At 41.9% G+C, this 14,342-nt stretch overlaps 1 protein-coding gene across 26 annotated transcripts; it reads right to left on the reverse strand.

Annotated features, from left to right (window-relative positions):
- Positions 1-323: 323 nt before the first annotated feature.
- Positions 324-13,330, reverse strand: YPEL5 (yippee like 5). Of its 26 annotated transcripts, none has more exons than XM_030447203.1 (7): positions 13,237-13,323; positions 8,983-9,123; positions 8,814-8,878; positions 8,588-8,648; positions 4,969-5,054; positions 3,691-3,863; positions 324-2,509 (listed from the first exon to the last, which is right to left on the reverse strand). In XM_030447203.1, the coding sequence occupies exons 6-7, from the start codon at positions 3,829-3,831 to the stop codon at positions 2,285-2,287; spliced, it is 366 nt and encodes a 121-aa protein (XP_030303063.1). In that variant the 5' UTR covers positions 3,832-3,863; positions 4,969-5,054; positions 8,588-8,648; positions 8,814-8,878; positions 8,983-9,123; positions 13,237-13,323; the 3' UTR covers positions 324-2,284. The 26 variants fall into 26 exon arrangements, with proteins under 26 accessions (XP_030303063.1, XP_030303056.1, XP_030303049.1 ...); XM_030447196.1 differs by lacking the exons at positions 4,969-5,054; positions 8,588-8,648 and adding exons at positions 10,636-10,740; positions 11,518-11,613 and having other exon boundaries at positions 13,237-13,300; XM_030447189.1 differs by lacking the exons at positions 4,969-5,054; positions 8,588-8,648; positions 13,237-13,323 and adding exons at positions 10,636-10,740; positions 11,518-11,610; positions 12,846-13,141.
- Between the last annotated feature and the right edge of the window lie 1,012 nt (positions 13,331-14,342).

The following is a 14,342-nucleotide window of genomic DNA, read 5'->3' on the forward strand; positions in this document are numbered from 1 at the left end:
TTTGCCTAGCTTGCTGTTTTTTCAAAGACAGGGGAAAAAATGTGGCACTCAGAATCAAATGAGCAACTTCCTGTTTTTTAACAGTAGTAAATGGAAGGCTTTCAAGTGTCCAGCTGCAAGGAAGGAAAAAGCAAGAATCAGGAAGCTTTACTTAGCACCCTCCAAAATCAACAGTACACCGCCTATTCAAAGGGAGATGCTCCTCAACAACTTGTCACTGTGCTGTAGAAAAGGAGTGACTTACTGAATGTAGGGAACAGAAGCCAGGTTATATCACTCAGTTGACAGATGCCACAAAAATTACTCAAAAAGAATGGCGAGTATCAATTCAGGACAAAACATACTTTATTGTACTTTAATGTCAGAAGTACAAGAAAAGTACTGCAGAGAACCATGCTAATGGGGCTTTTAGGGCCTGTGAAGGACAGAAGTACAAGATAGTGGGGTACTACTGTACTCAGTGCAAAAACTGATTCATTTGAGGCACAAGTACACTATTGTTTAAGCAGCTTGATTCAAGCACAGCTCTGGTACGTGATCTACTGTTTTCTTTATATGGGACAATTCTATAAATAAAGCTACTTTTACATTAAATAGGCAGTAAATTCAAGTCAGGGGTGTCCAAATTGCCCTTTGGCAAAGAGAAAAACTAAGAAAAATACTCTGCATAGTCACCCTCCACATTTTAGTTTCAGATATGGAGCTGTTGGCTAGTGAAGAAAAGTTATTCTGAAAGGACAGAGCCCAGATCTGTTTGATTGGGTGGGTTTTTTTCCTCTCTTGTACATCTGTGCATAACTTACTTCACATGAACCACAATTTACCCAGTAAGAGAAAAAAAACCAAGCTAGGATCTTTGATAATAAATCATACCTAACATTCAAATAAATTTCAGCCCTTGAGATCTTAACTTATGGCTTAAGACACAAATCAAGTGTCTGGGCGATCTTGAGTTAAGTTAATAAAGAGCATTTTTGCTAAAAAAGCAAGCAAGATCACTGGTTTAAACAGAGCTGACCTCTACAAGAAACAGGACTCCAAGTCACTAGTTACTACTAGGCTGACATGTACTGCTGCTCAGAAAGATAAAAATGTAACAAAACAACAAAAAGGTTCAATGAAGTTGAAAGATAAAGGTTTTAAAACCAGAAGCAGCATTTGAAAACAAGCTGTTTAAATTATTTTTTTCAACAGACGCAGATTGCATAACTCTAGGCATGAACAAACATGCTGGCAATATTCTCCTTTTACACACCAGCTGTGTTTAACATAGGAAGTTCTGGGTTTAAATATAGCTACTTGAAGAATTAAGATCAGCAATTGCCTGTCGTCTTAACGAGATTAATAGAGAAACAAAACAAAATGTATTACTACTAAAGCAGTAGTTTCTCAGTGGATCCCTATCATTACAAACACAGCCTCTGATCTGTATCCAAGACAAAAAAGACAACTATCATCTTATATTATTACTATGCTGATGAGTTACATCAGTTAAAGTTAAAAAAAGCCAAGCAGTTTTGTCCTATTTCAAGAATAGTTTCAAACCAACACCATTTTACATGGCAAATGGGACTTCACAAATAACCAAGGAATGGTGACATCTTTGCATCAAGAATGACAAGAAATAATGGGCTCTGTGCTATCAATCATCCTCAACAAGAATATGGCACAAGGGCCAGCTCAAGCTGTACCAACACTGAACCTTCTGCACTCGGCACAAATTTGTAACTCTTCACTTTAGCTAGCAAGTCAGGTGAAAAGATTGGGTAAAAAAACCCCACAAAAACCAAAACCCAAAACCAACAACCAACCAAACAAAAACTAACTAAAAAATTAAGCCAAAATTGGAGTATAGTTTTAAAAAAACATCTGCAGTTTTAAAATAACATTACGCTGGCATCAGTTTGTGCAAACTAAAAAAAACTCACTGCATTTTTCTCTAACAAAAGACAAATCCCCCAAATATTGCCATATAAATATGCCCATTGCATCTGTAGATACGATCTCAAATCTAACAGATGTAAATGCACGAGAGAAAAAGTTACAGCATCTGCACTACATTCTTTCTACAAAGAGCTGCTGGAGGGAAAGTAAAATATAAAAGGAATAAAGAAAGGAAAGTTCCATCTGAAATACTCTCACAATCTTTCCCACTCTGTAGTCCATGAATCCAACTCTGATGCTAAGGTGACAGTGTATGTAAGCAGATTTTTTTGTTGTTGTTGTTGATTTTATTATTTTCGAGTTTCAATTGAAGAGGACCTGCAAGGAGACTCAAGTCTCTTCAGGAATTGTCGGATGGGACGTGCTCCTCAAACCCTTCGCTCTCCCGGACCAGCGCTCTCTCCAGGATCACGCGTCCCTCCTTGTAGCGCTGGCTGTCTTCGGTGGCAAACTCATAGATCCAGCCCAGTTTGCTGTTGCAGTTCTTGCAGCTCACGTCCCGAACCATGTGGCGGCCAGTGAGCATGACCCGATCCTGGACTTCACTGTACTGCAGATTTACCACCTGATACAAACACAGAGGGGACAGGGCAGAGAAAGGATCAGCCTGCCTACAGCAAAGCTCCCTGACAACGTGCCTGAACTATCAACACCTGGAAAGGAAAGAGCCTCTGACACTGTGCATCGACTGCAAGCTGCAGTGTGATAGGTAAACAACCCCTGAAAAATCTCCTGGTTGAGCACTTTGAAAATGTGCTTCATGAGAAGGGATAACCCTCACCGTTTAAGTGAGATACATGAAATGCTGTCAAAAGGCAGCACACAACAGTGCAGAGCACTGTATTCAACTTTGGGTGAGAAGTGCCTGGTGAGTAGCTTGTGAACTGATATTCATCCAGCTGCCAAACATGTAACCTGTTGCTAGAAACTGGTGTGATCACTTAAATCTCAGAAATCAGAGCCAGTACGTTAAAAGACATTTTTCTGAAAAAATCTTGGGAGTGCTTTTGAAGTAATTATCTAAGAAAATACCTACATTAAGCCACTGAGCTTTGCTTTAAGCATGCACCTTTTCTCACGTGCTGCCTCATCAGTTTAAAATATACTTTTAACTTGTTTATGCAGCAACACCATAGAATCATGAAAAGTCAATGCCAGAACTCTATCCAAACTGCTAATATGCAGCAGGATTCCAAAAATGTTCTTGCTCTCTCTACTTCAGATATAAGGCTTCTGAATGTAGAAATTGTGTTGAATTAAATAAAATTTGATCAATAAAAAAAAAGTTAAACTAAACCAGAGTATTATTCCTGTAAAAGAGATTCAATAATTAAAGTTGCCAAACTGTAGTTAGCTTAAATACATTTTTAGAAATCAAAATTAATACTACCTAGACTCTTTTTTTTTAAACTGAGTGGAAGTCCAAATGCCTTTGAAATTCTTTCATAGAGAATATATAGGTCTCACAGTGAATTTGAGGTTTATATTACAGAAGTCTCAAAAGTTAAAACTTCATGCATTTTAGCATGATGTATCTATATCCACAATCCTCTAGTTTAGATAGCTTGCTATCAGTATCAAATGCCTCATTTGACTTCAAAGACAGTTGAACAAACTAAAAATTAAAAATCAGGATAGTAATTGCACAACACTATAGCCAAGAAGGTTTTTAGTTTTAACGACAGATTCTTATCCTACAAACTCATTTTTCAAAAGCAAATAGTAGTTAACCCTCATATTACCAACCTTATTAAAAAGAAAGGCTCTTCCTGTAGCCCCCGTAAAACGAGTGGAGATGAGCTCAGAACGATTGGTCAGAATTGTGTCACAGTTTGCACAGGAGAACAGGCGAGTGCCACCAATATGATCCAGAAAAATTCTTCCCATTTTTAGAACTTACGTAAGTTTATACTCAAGACCTGAAAGCAAAAAGAAAGAATACATACAGGTAAAAAATCTTGCAGAAAAAACAAGCAAAAATAAACAACCAACAAATCTAAACACCCCATATATATGACAGAATATTCTGCAAGCTAACTCAGCGAATGATTGCAGGGGTTCTTTCTGTCTTACACAGATCAGCTATTGAACTTACAGACTCCACTCATCCTTTCTCATCAAAACAAGTTCTGTCCCAAAGTGACCATCTTACCAGTAAGATGGCACATCTGGATGAAAGCTGATTACATGAGCAAAACATGAACTGAAACCTTTAAAATTCAGTTGAGACATCTGCAGACCACAACTGAACCCTACCGTTGTTAAAAGCTCCCACTTCTTTCCTATTTTCTTTTCCTCTTTAGTATAAGACTGAAATTCCATTCCAACAATATCCCAACAACTCACCCATCTTAGTCAGCACTGGGAAATGAAGCACTGAGAAGGACACTGAGTCACAAAGGCAATCATAATTCTGCTAAGTCACACCACCTTTTTAAAATATATGTTTATTTTATCACTTCCCCTCAGCTTGGAACAATTTATGACACGTAGCCACACTGCACCACCATCCAGGATGCTTTAGTCTTTTCAGTACAGCAGACTAAAGTACTGTATTTGACTACACACTTACTGGTTTCATATACATAACAACATAGAAAAGGTTTCTATTTCACAAAATAAACAATTCACCCAGTCTTTACACCAGACAGCTTCATATAAAAAAGGTTTAGAACTGTCTAATTTAAATGCAAAACACTGTGTCATTTCTATCACTACGTCATCACTGCAATACTTGAGCAACTCCAATGAAAAAATGAGAGCTTAGGAAGTTTATAGTGGCAGATCTGCAGTACCTGATAAATGAACTTCTTCAGTCCTTTGGAAATTTAAAGTATCTCATCAACTTCATATAAACTAACAAATTACTCAGTTATCTAGCAATTAGGCACAGATCACATCAGACAGCTGAAAACAAATCACAAGGGATGATAACATGACAAAGGAATTAAATGCTGTTACTTCCATTTCAACTACAGAAATATTTTATGATTAAACATATATCGTTAAAGAAGTTACATATACCTCCATTTATTCTTCATATGTAGAATCAGGGAAGAGTATTGTCTCCAATTTTTTCATGCACAGCAATGCAAAGTAAATCTGACACACTGCAATATTGAAGTTGTGTGGGTTTTACTTTTCAAAGGAGGAGACAGTGTGCCATTCATACAGAAATTAATCAAATTTTGTGCTCATCAAGTTAAATATTCTGTGTCAAATGCCTTTAAGAAGCACAAATACCTAAATTAAAACCCTTTCAAGTTTTAGTGGATCAGTTTCTTAAAGCTTATGCTGACATGCACAAAGCAAATGGATTAAAACATGTACCTGCACACACAAAAATTAAAATGCCATTTTAAAATGTAAAATTCCTAAGTCACTGACACTTTTTTCCAATTGCTTATTTCACCACTTATGTTGTTACAACATGTGGCAACAAAAAGGATTCCTAGTATTTAACAGAGTGCTTTTAGCACAAGTTCCTTACATTCAGAGTTTTCCAGTCACTATTAGTCTTTGTATTCCACCTGAAGGATACATAAAAATTCAAGGCAATTGGCGACTTTCTATTAAAGGTGATATAATACCACTTTCTCTCCTAAAAATGATAAGTAACACAGGTCTTGAGTTTGATGAAATTATGTCAAAGACTTAGCTGAGTGTAGGGATGTGACTCCTTGTGCCTCCACTCAAAATACAGGAAGCATTTCCTGCAATTTTTTGAAGCATTGTACCTTTCTAATATGCCCTTATCTTTCCTAGTAAACCAGGGCAGAAGAAAACATTAAAATGTGAATAGTGACAGCAGGAAGGAAAATCAGCAGACAGTGTAAACAAGTATTGGTCCAAAGTCTCCAAACAGAAAAACCGTAAACACAAAAAATAAAAGCAATTGTGACAGACATGCCCATAAGGCACTTGGCCTAGCTCCAGTGTACCATCCTTACTAATTTTGAATGTTATTTTTGTGTCGATTGTGTTTTGGATTAAAAGAAATTAACCAATCACAAGTTACTGCAAATACATAATCAATACCCAGAGGGGTATTTCTCTCAGGTTAAACATAACTCACACCCTGTTAGTATTTTTAGAAGCTAACATAAACTGAATCAATATACATCCCTCTCTTACCAAGCACAATATAAACATTAAGCTTGGTAAGTGACAAGAAAAGATCCATTACACAGGCTAACCTTGTAAAGCACCTTTTGAAAAACATGCATCGGTACTCAAAATGCAAATAAATCACCTATCTAAAAACACAGCTCTTATTATTGCACCCAGAAAAGCAGTAACACAACGTCACTAAAATCAAAATTGGACTACTTCACGAGAGAGGACAAGAGTAATTCTTACAAGCAAGTCAGAAGTCAGACATTCAAATGTACTACTTCTGTATATGGAACTACGAAAGAACTGAATAGTCGAGTCCTGAAGATATTGAACATGAAAATAAATACATAACTATGTTCAAACTCTTAAGGGTGTCAAGTAATACATTGGCTAAAATCTTGAATGTAACCTCACCAAGTACCCAAATGAGAAAAAACTTCCCAGAAGACCTGGGTCCCAAGAGAAAGACAAAGTGAGATTAAGTTGATGGCAGCACAAGGCTGTAAAAATTCAAACCAAAGTTGCAGCAGAATCTATGAAACCAACTGGTACTGGAACAATTTTCTTCAGACTACATTGCATAAGAAAACATCTATTCTTTGAATAAATAAATAAACATTAAAAAAATCTAAGAAATTGAATTCTCCAATCTGCATTATATCACTCAAAACATAGATTTTGAGTAAGTTTTTAAAAGAAATTGCTAAAATAATGTAATCTTACTAGAATGTCTAATATCCAAAATAACCCCCACACTTAACTGCTCCTGTTAGATTCCAGTCAAAATAGGCAGCAGCCTGTAACTATCACTAGCTTCCATTTTTGATTGCTACAGGATCTCAGTGAGCCTCCTTTAAGGGTCCAGCTGAAGGGTTATAAAGCCAGTCACATTAGTCTTTATACATTGTGCACAGCAGTAAAAAGTAGTAAAAAAGTTATAAAATGACTGCTAGAAGGCAGCCTTTGAATATCACATTTGATCACAAATTTTCTAAACAAACTACCATGGAACTTTTGTTTTTTTTCTCATATAAGGTGGAAAACTTAAGCTTCTGCTTGGGATCATTTCACACTGCCCTCCTCACCCTTTTTTTATCCCCCTAACCTAACAGCATAGTTAACACCAAGCACCTATTCAGAAGGTACTTGTTTGTAAATAAAACTGCTTTCTCCTTCTGTAAGGATGCTGAATCCTGTAAAGGGTATATTCACACACAATGGTAAAAACAGAAGTGCAACAGTTGCTCTGAGGCTCATATCCCTTAAATACAGAAGTACAAAGTAACCCAAGATAACTCTGACTTTTTTTTTTTTTGCATAGTTTTCACTTCCCATGTGAAACGTGTGGGTGTCTGTTTATGTTCACACATACATAAATTATCTCAAAACCAGCCACTTCTAGGTAGCTTTTATAGGCAGTGGGAGAGCAGTCTTAAATAAAGAAAAGCCAAATAATTGTGAAAAATGAATGCATTTGTAAAGCTTAAGATCCTCCGGTCTAAAGGGAGGAAGATGCAAGAAGTGCACTTACCCATTCGTCCACTCTTTAAACTTAAAAGAGAGTGAAAATAATTTCCATTGCTTCAGAGAGCCAAACAAGTTCCCTACAGCTATGCACAACCCCACAAATTGACACCACTGTATCGCACCAGTTCCATCATGCTAGCAAAATTTTCAGGTGCAGTGGACAGGAATCTTGGTTATTCACAAAACCAAAGGAAAGAACAGAGATTTTTTTGGCCCATGATTAAATCTATAGTCAGCTAAACAATCTTCATTGGATATGTGTCAGTGATGAAGTCCTAGTGATCAAGCCCTCATGCAAATTACCAACCACAAGTTGTAATATTAAATTAATGGCTTTGATGTAAAAAAGGCAGATTTATTTACCTTTACTAATGGGATATAAAGTATCTACCACTCGTCAAATCTACACAGTTCAAAGAGACATGTACTTTTAGGAACCAAGAGATGATTCCCACTGCATCCCACTATACAACCAACCTGCATTCTTGACAGGACCTCTAACAGATCAGTGATAGGTCTAAACATTACTACCTGGTAAGGCTTGCTGACAGTACATTATTTTGACAGTACAAACCTTGATTCATCTTCTTAGTCACACTGTGAAATATTTCCTGCCTGCATGCTTTTCCCAGTGAGTGCATGGACAGACAGGATACACAAGAACTGTGGCCATGTGCTATAAAACCTATGTGTAGTGCAGTGTGCTCTCAAACTTCCACCTGTCTTTCAGTGTTCATTTTGGCAACACTAAGCAACAGCTGTCAAAGAGCTGACAAACAAAAATTTAAGCTTGACCACTATCTGCAGATCTGAAAGCACCTGAAGCATTGGTTGCTTTCTGTACTACCTAATCTGCCTACCTTCACAAGTAAGAAAGAACAAAAAAGTAACACAGAGAACTATTTATTAACATTTTTAAAACTAAGTGTTAAAATGCATCTCTTGAAGACACAGACCACCAACATTTGGTAGAGCCAGCAGGCACTTTCTATATACACACTGGAGTGCAGATATTTCAGGAGCCTCAGTGTTGCTTCAGCACCATCAACTGCATCTCAGATCTACAACAGAAAACAGCTGATAGTTACATGGTAAAAAGGACAGCCTCTCTTCTGCCATCTCCCTCATTAAAAACACTTTTCTTTGGATGGTAAGTCAACAAGCACTCTCTGCCCCTTGAAAAAGGGCCATGCATACCCCTAGGCACAGTAAAACATTACACTTACTCTGAAACCAGGCTTAAACTTCATCTTCACATCTCAGGAACTGGGTTTAAGCTTCCTCTTCTCATCTCAGAGATGTGCAAAATAGGAAAAAGAACACTTAGCACAAATGCACAAGAATACACATTAAAGAATTACTGGGTAAACAGAAAACACTAAACTTATTCCTTACCTTCATAGGTTTCTGCTGCTCATAAGAGAGGGTGCATCTGAAAATACACACGTGGTCAGTCTCTTAGGAGGTCTGAGATTCAGTCATCAGCCACTGACTTCTGACTGCTGAAGCAAGCAGGGCCCAGGCTCTGGCCTCTGCCTACATGCAGAAGACATGATCAGAGAGCATCACATTTAGCCAAATGTGAAGAAAGAAAGTCAACTGGAACAGTATGTGATACTCATTAAAACCATCCAACTACTTTAGCACACTGTACAAAGAAGTTCCTACAGCCAAATGACTGCAGAGGCTTTGGCAATGCAATGAAAGCTGTGCCCAGATGCAGTGCTTGCACAGCACCATCCTAATCCAGGCCCCCTTGCAGGGTGAAACTGCATTGTAAAATTATGAGAAAAAAAAAAAAAAAAGAAAAAAAAAGGTTGGTAAACAAGTCTTAAGATAGAAGATACTGGTCTTGAGGTGATGCTTGTTGGACATAGATAAAGAAGCCTAAATCTTTAACCATATCCTGGTAACAAAAGAAACACCTGGTTCTGGTAGGTAAAGAGTGTAAATATTCACAGACCTGCCTAATCAGCACTTACCCTATTGTCATATATAGTAAAAAAAAACAAACTTGAGTTCATCTAAAGGATACAATTATAAGACCACTGATGACCACCAGGGCCCCCCAAAGACCACCAACTCAGAAGAGCAAGCATGCACAACTAGGAAGTGTAAATGATTTCTTGGAATAATCTGCATAACTCTGCCTTTTCTGAAGAATATTATGAATATGTATGCTTTTGTACTATGTAACTCAGGTATCAATAGCTGCAGCACAAGCACATTATATTGGAGCTGGCCTCCACGGATCTGGTGCCATAATAAAGAATGATTGCCTTCTAAAACTTAAAAACAAGTGTTAGAAGCTTCTTTCCACAACTTAATTTTACAGTATCAGTTACAGTAGTGCAACTTTGTATCACAAATTACACTAATACAATTAATTTTCTATCATGAACTGGATTTCCAGGTAAAACGACAGAAAAAGCATTGCAGTGGGACACTGTGGGCCTGTGAATGTGTTAACACAACATTGTATCGGTGGATGCTCACGCCAGGGCAGGGCAGTTTCAGGTTACAGGGAGCGGAGCCGTGCGGATGCGGAGCTTGGTCCTAACACAGCCTGCGTATCTCAGCATCTCCCCACACACAGTAACTCACACCCTCACAGCACTCTTGACAGATAACACATAAAAGTATTAGTTTACAAACAGTATCAGATTCAGATTAATTCTGTTTCCCAGTACTACGCAAAGAGCCCCAAAACATAAACTACTCCTGTCTCTCTTTTTTTTTCTCTTCCTTTTACCCCTTACCTTTCTGTCTCCTTTTTCCCTTCACAAAGAGAGGAAAAGGACCACCTCTCCCTCTCTTACTTTTTCAACTTTTTTTAAGAAAACTGTATTCCTGGGTTTGTAATAAATTTATTCTTATTTACTTAGGCAGACAAGATAACTTTTAACTATTAATCCATATTGCAACTTTCAGAAAGCAAAACTAATTCAGATTTTCTGTTTTCATTAATTTTAGTGATGAAGTGATACAAATCTTCACCCAAAGACACCACTGGTTTCATGAGTCATAGGAAAAACAAATTAAACTAACTTTAAAAAATGGTGAAAAGACAGCAAACTTCCATACAAACTACATCCACTGGCAGAAAGGTTGTCAATAAGATTAGTGCATCACACCAAGAAGTTCTTTAATCACCTAGGAAAACTAAACATAGGTATAGGCTCCAAAACTAAAGACAAACTTGTTACTGAATATCCACAGTTTACAGACATTTCCTCCCCACATTTAACAAGATAACTTTAATTTAAATCTTGCTTAAGGAGCAAGATCTGAGCAATGCAAGATTTCACCACAGGTCAAATGGTAGTAAACAAACATGAACTAATGACCTAACACTAGCCAATGACTAACACTACTTCCCTCTTTACCAGCAGAGGGAATGGTAAAAATCCCCAAATATTTGTGTCCATGTGTACAGCTCTCAGTTAGTCAGATGACAAGTAACAAATCTTGTCTGCTCTTGTCATCCTTATGGGTCTTTGAAGTGCTATTTCTCTTGTCCTCACACACCTGGCAGCTATGTCTGAAACTCACTCATCATTATTACTAAAATCTATATATAACCAATCAGATACACATTATGTAAGTACTTCCACAACTACAGAAGAGAAAGTAGCAGATGACAAAAGCCTCCAAGTATTCCTCTAGACTAAGGCTAGAAAAAGAGTGTTATACTTAAAACTTTACTGTTTCACTTGTCATAAACATTACTTGAATTCAGTTATCCAGCACAAGTCTATATATAACAGGATATACATAACTGTTATATATAGCTATACAACTGAAATTATCGCATAAGGGAATCTTAAGGGAATCTTTTACAAGTTCCCTCACTTTCTGTTATCAGTCACAAACAACAATTACAGTTAATCTACTGCAATTTGTTTTTAAGAGTTGCTCTGCAACACCTACCACTTTGAAAAGAGCCACGTCCTGTGATTCTCTCTCACAAGACTTGCTTGCTTGCCTTGTGATTCCTTCACTCTAACCCTGAAACCATGTTTACTGCTTAAAGATAAAGAGAAATAATTTATTAAAGTCTATCACAATATGCCCCCTCCCGGGGAGTGTTCAAGGACAGGATGGATGGGGCTTTGAGCAATCTGGTCTACTGGGAGGTGTCCCTGCCCACGGCAGGAGGGCTTGGAACTGGATAATCTTTGAGGTCCCTTCCAACCCAAACCACGCTACGATTCTATGAAACAGGCATGCTGAATTAATTTCATCTTGTACTGCTGTACAAGGAACAGCTTTCAAACAAACAGATTACAGTCTTTGCACTCATTTTTTCTTTGACTAGAACCCTTTCCAGAGGAAACGAATGCTTACCAAATATTTCATTTCCCTGGGAATCCATACTTTCACGGGGAAATCCAACCTAAGAGCTGACAGTCATAGCTGCCTCACTGAGCCGCCAGCACCTCCATCAGCAAATAACTACCACTGACTCCTGACAGCTTCCCGGGAGAGTCACTTGTAAGGGGGGTACACGGGGCTTACTCGGGGCGGCTTCAACGAGGACTCAGCCGCCGGGGGGAGAGGAACGAGCAGCACCTTCTAACTGGGGAGGGGGAAAAGGGCTGCGTCAAGCGGCACCACCGCTGCTGCCGCACCGGGCAGACCCACGCTACGGATGGGTGCTGGGGGAGGGACCAGGGGAGGGCTGACCCGCGCCGGGCGAGCTGCAGCTTCCGCCGCCGGGCGGTTAACCCCTGCCGAACCTGCCGCGGCGGTACCGGCCCGCGCCAGCCGCCCCCGACGGAGCAGACGCGAGGTCGCGAGCGCCGGGCCACGGCCCCTGGGCCGAACCCCGCTGTCATACTGAGGGGCAGCGGGGACGGCGGCGATCCCAGCCCGGGGCCGGGGCCCGGCTGCCAGCCGGCTCCGCACAAAGCCCTGCGAGGGGGCGGGCCGCAGCTGAGCGGCCGTCACGGGGGCGCGCGTAGCCATTCGCCGCCGCCTCGGCTCTCGGCGCCGCCGCCGGGCGCTGCCGGCAGCGCAGGCAACTTGACAACAAACAGGAGGAAACAGCTGATAGGAGGCCCCGCCGCCGCCGAGGGGCGCCCGGCCCGAACCCCCTCCCCTGGGTGGCCCCGCTGACTTCATGCCCGTTCTATTCCCCCCTCCCGCCGGCCGTGCGGGAAAGGGTGAAAAGGGGATGCGGCGTAGGAGTCCGGGCACGGCTTCTCGTTCGCTGCCCGGGGCCCCGCACAGGAACCAGCCCGAAAAGTTGTCCTCACCCCAGCATAGAGGGGATCCGGCGGTGCGGGGCCGGGGGAGGAAGCTGGCAGTGGCGGGGAGTAGGGAGTACTCGGTGCCGGCCCTAGGCGGAGGGTTTGTCAGGAAGGCCGGGCGGCGCTAGGAGACGCTTGCGGAGGAAGGGACGGGGTAAGGGAAGGCCGATGCTTTGTCACGGCGCTGGGCCGCAGCGGGGCAGGCAAGAGCCACCGGCTACCTCTCTCAGTGCCGCCGGACCGGAGCGGTTTGCCCGGAGCCCCGCGGCGGCCCAAGAAACAACAGTGCCGCGCTCCGGAGCGGCAGTCGCCACCTCCCTCCCTCCCTGCCGGCGGCCCTCCCCGGCCCCCCTGAGCAGTGCAATGCGGAGCGCCCCTCGGCCCCCCGCCCAGTTACCTCTTGTATGGGAGCGGACGCAGCTCCGTACCCGGTGTCTTCCGCCCGCCCACCACAGCCCCGACGCTCCGGCTCGGCGGCGCGGCTCCGCCCCCGATCACGTCAATCACCGCAGCTGAGGCCTCGCCCCCGCCGCCGCTCGCCCCGCCTTGTTTTCGGTCGCCTCACGGCTGCGCCCGGCGGGACTGTACTGCCAGGCCCCGGCTGCCCTTCGTACCGGGGGCCGGCGTCCGCCTGCTCGGCTACCTGTAAGCCGCTGCCCCGAGCCGGGTGTCCTCCGCTCCCCACATCTGCCGCCTGCGTCCCCTTTGCTCGGGCGCCCATTAGGAGGCCTCGTCAGAGGAGCTCCCCACTTCTATGGGACCCGGAGTAATGAGGGCAGTGAGGACTCGGCCTGCCAGCACTGCGGGAGGACATGGCCTGGGCCCGGGGGAGAGGGAATCGCCTCTCCAGGCGTCCTCTCCTTCCTAGGTGCTGCGCACACAGGCGCTTGGTCTGTCCTGGTAGTGAGAGCTTCTCCGTGCCACCAGCCCTGTGAGAGTTCGAGGCAGAAAAAAAGGCGCTCAGGTGACTTTCAGACATGTCCACATCTCAGAGAAGCTGTGGCTGATGCTGCTTCCAGTATTTCAGGCAGCCCAAGTTGAAGCTTTTGGAGGGACGTTAAATACTGCTCATGATGGAGGTGAAAAATCAGGGGAGACAGGCAAAGTGTGGCCCTTTTTGGTCGTTGGTTGCAAATGTTACCAATCCTCTTCCAGTTTTAATGGCTCAGTGGTCACTCACAGTTTGCATCTTTGGCAGATAAATAGTGGTCTTGGCCGAAATACAATGAAAAAAAAATCCTTTTGAGTTGTTGGTTATGAAAAAGACATGAAAAGTGGGGTTTTATTTTTTATGGGGCAAGTCATGACATTTTAGGGATATCTGTTGTTATGATACCAGGTCCATTCAGGTGAAGGTGTATTTTTCTTGTATGGTGATTCATGAGTCTATCCATGTGGTATCACTAGAAGGACTGCAGTAATTATAGGAAGGACTGACTTGATAGGACTCAAGTCATTTCACAAAGGGACGTCTCTGACTCTACATCAGGCAGCATATGCCTG

Source organism: Calypte anna, chromosome 3 (assembly GCF_003957555.1).
Source record: "Calypte anna isolate BGI_N300 chromosome 3, bCalAnn1_v1.p, whole genome shotgun sequence".
Lineage (NCBI taxonomy): Eukaryota > Metazoa > Chordata > Aves > Apodiformes > Trochilidae > Calypte > Calypte anna.

What these genes read in the sequence shown, in the direction of transcription:
- YPEL5 (XM_030447212.1), bottom strand. Translation starts at nt 3,831, where the DNA reads ATGGGAAGAATTTTTCTGGATCATATTGGTGGCACTCGCCTGTTCTCC. An exon ending in GAGCCTTTCTTTTTAATAAG is followed by an intron (nt 2,510 to 3,690) that starts GTTGGTAATATG and finishes TGTTTGTATCAG; the next exon opens with GTGGTAAATCTGCAGTACAG.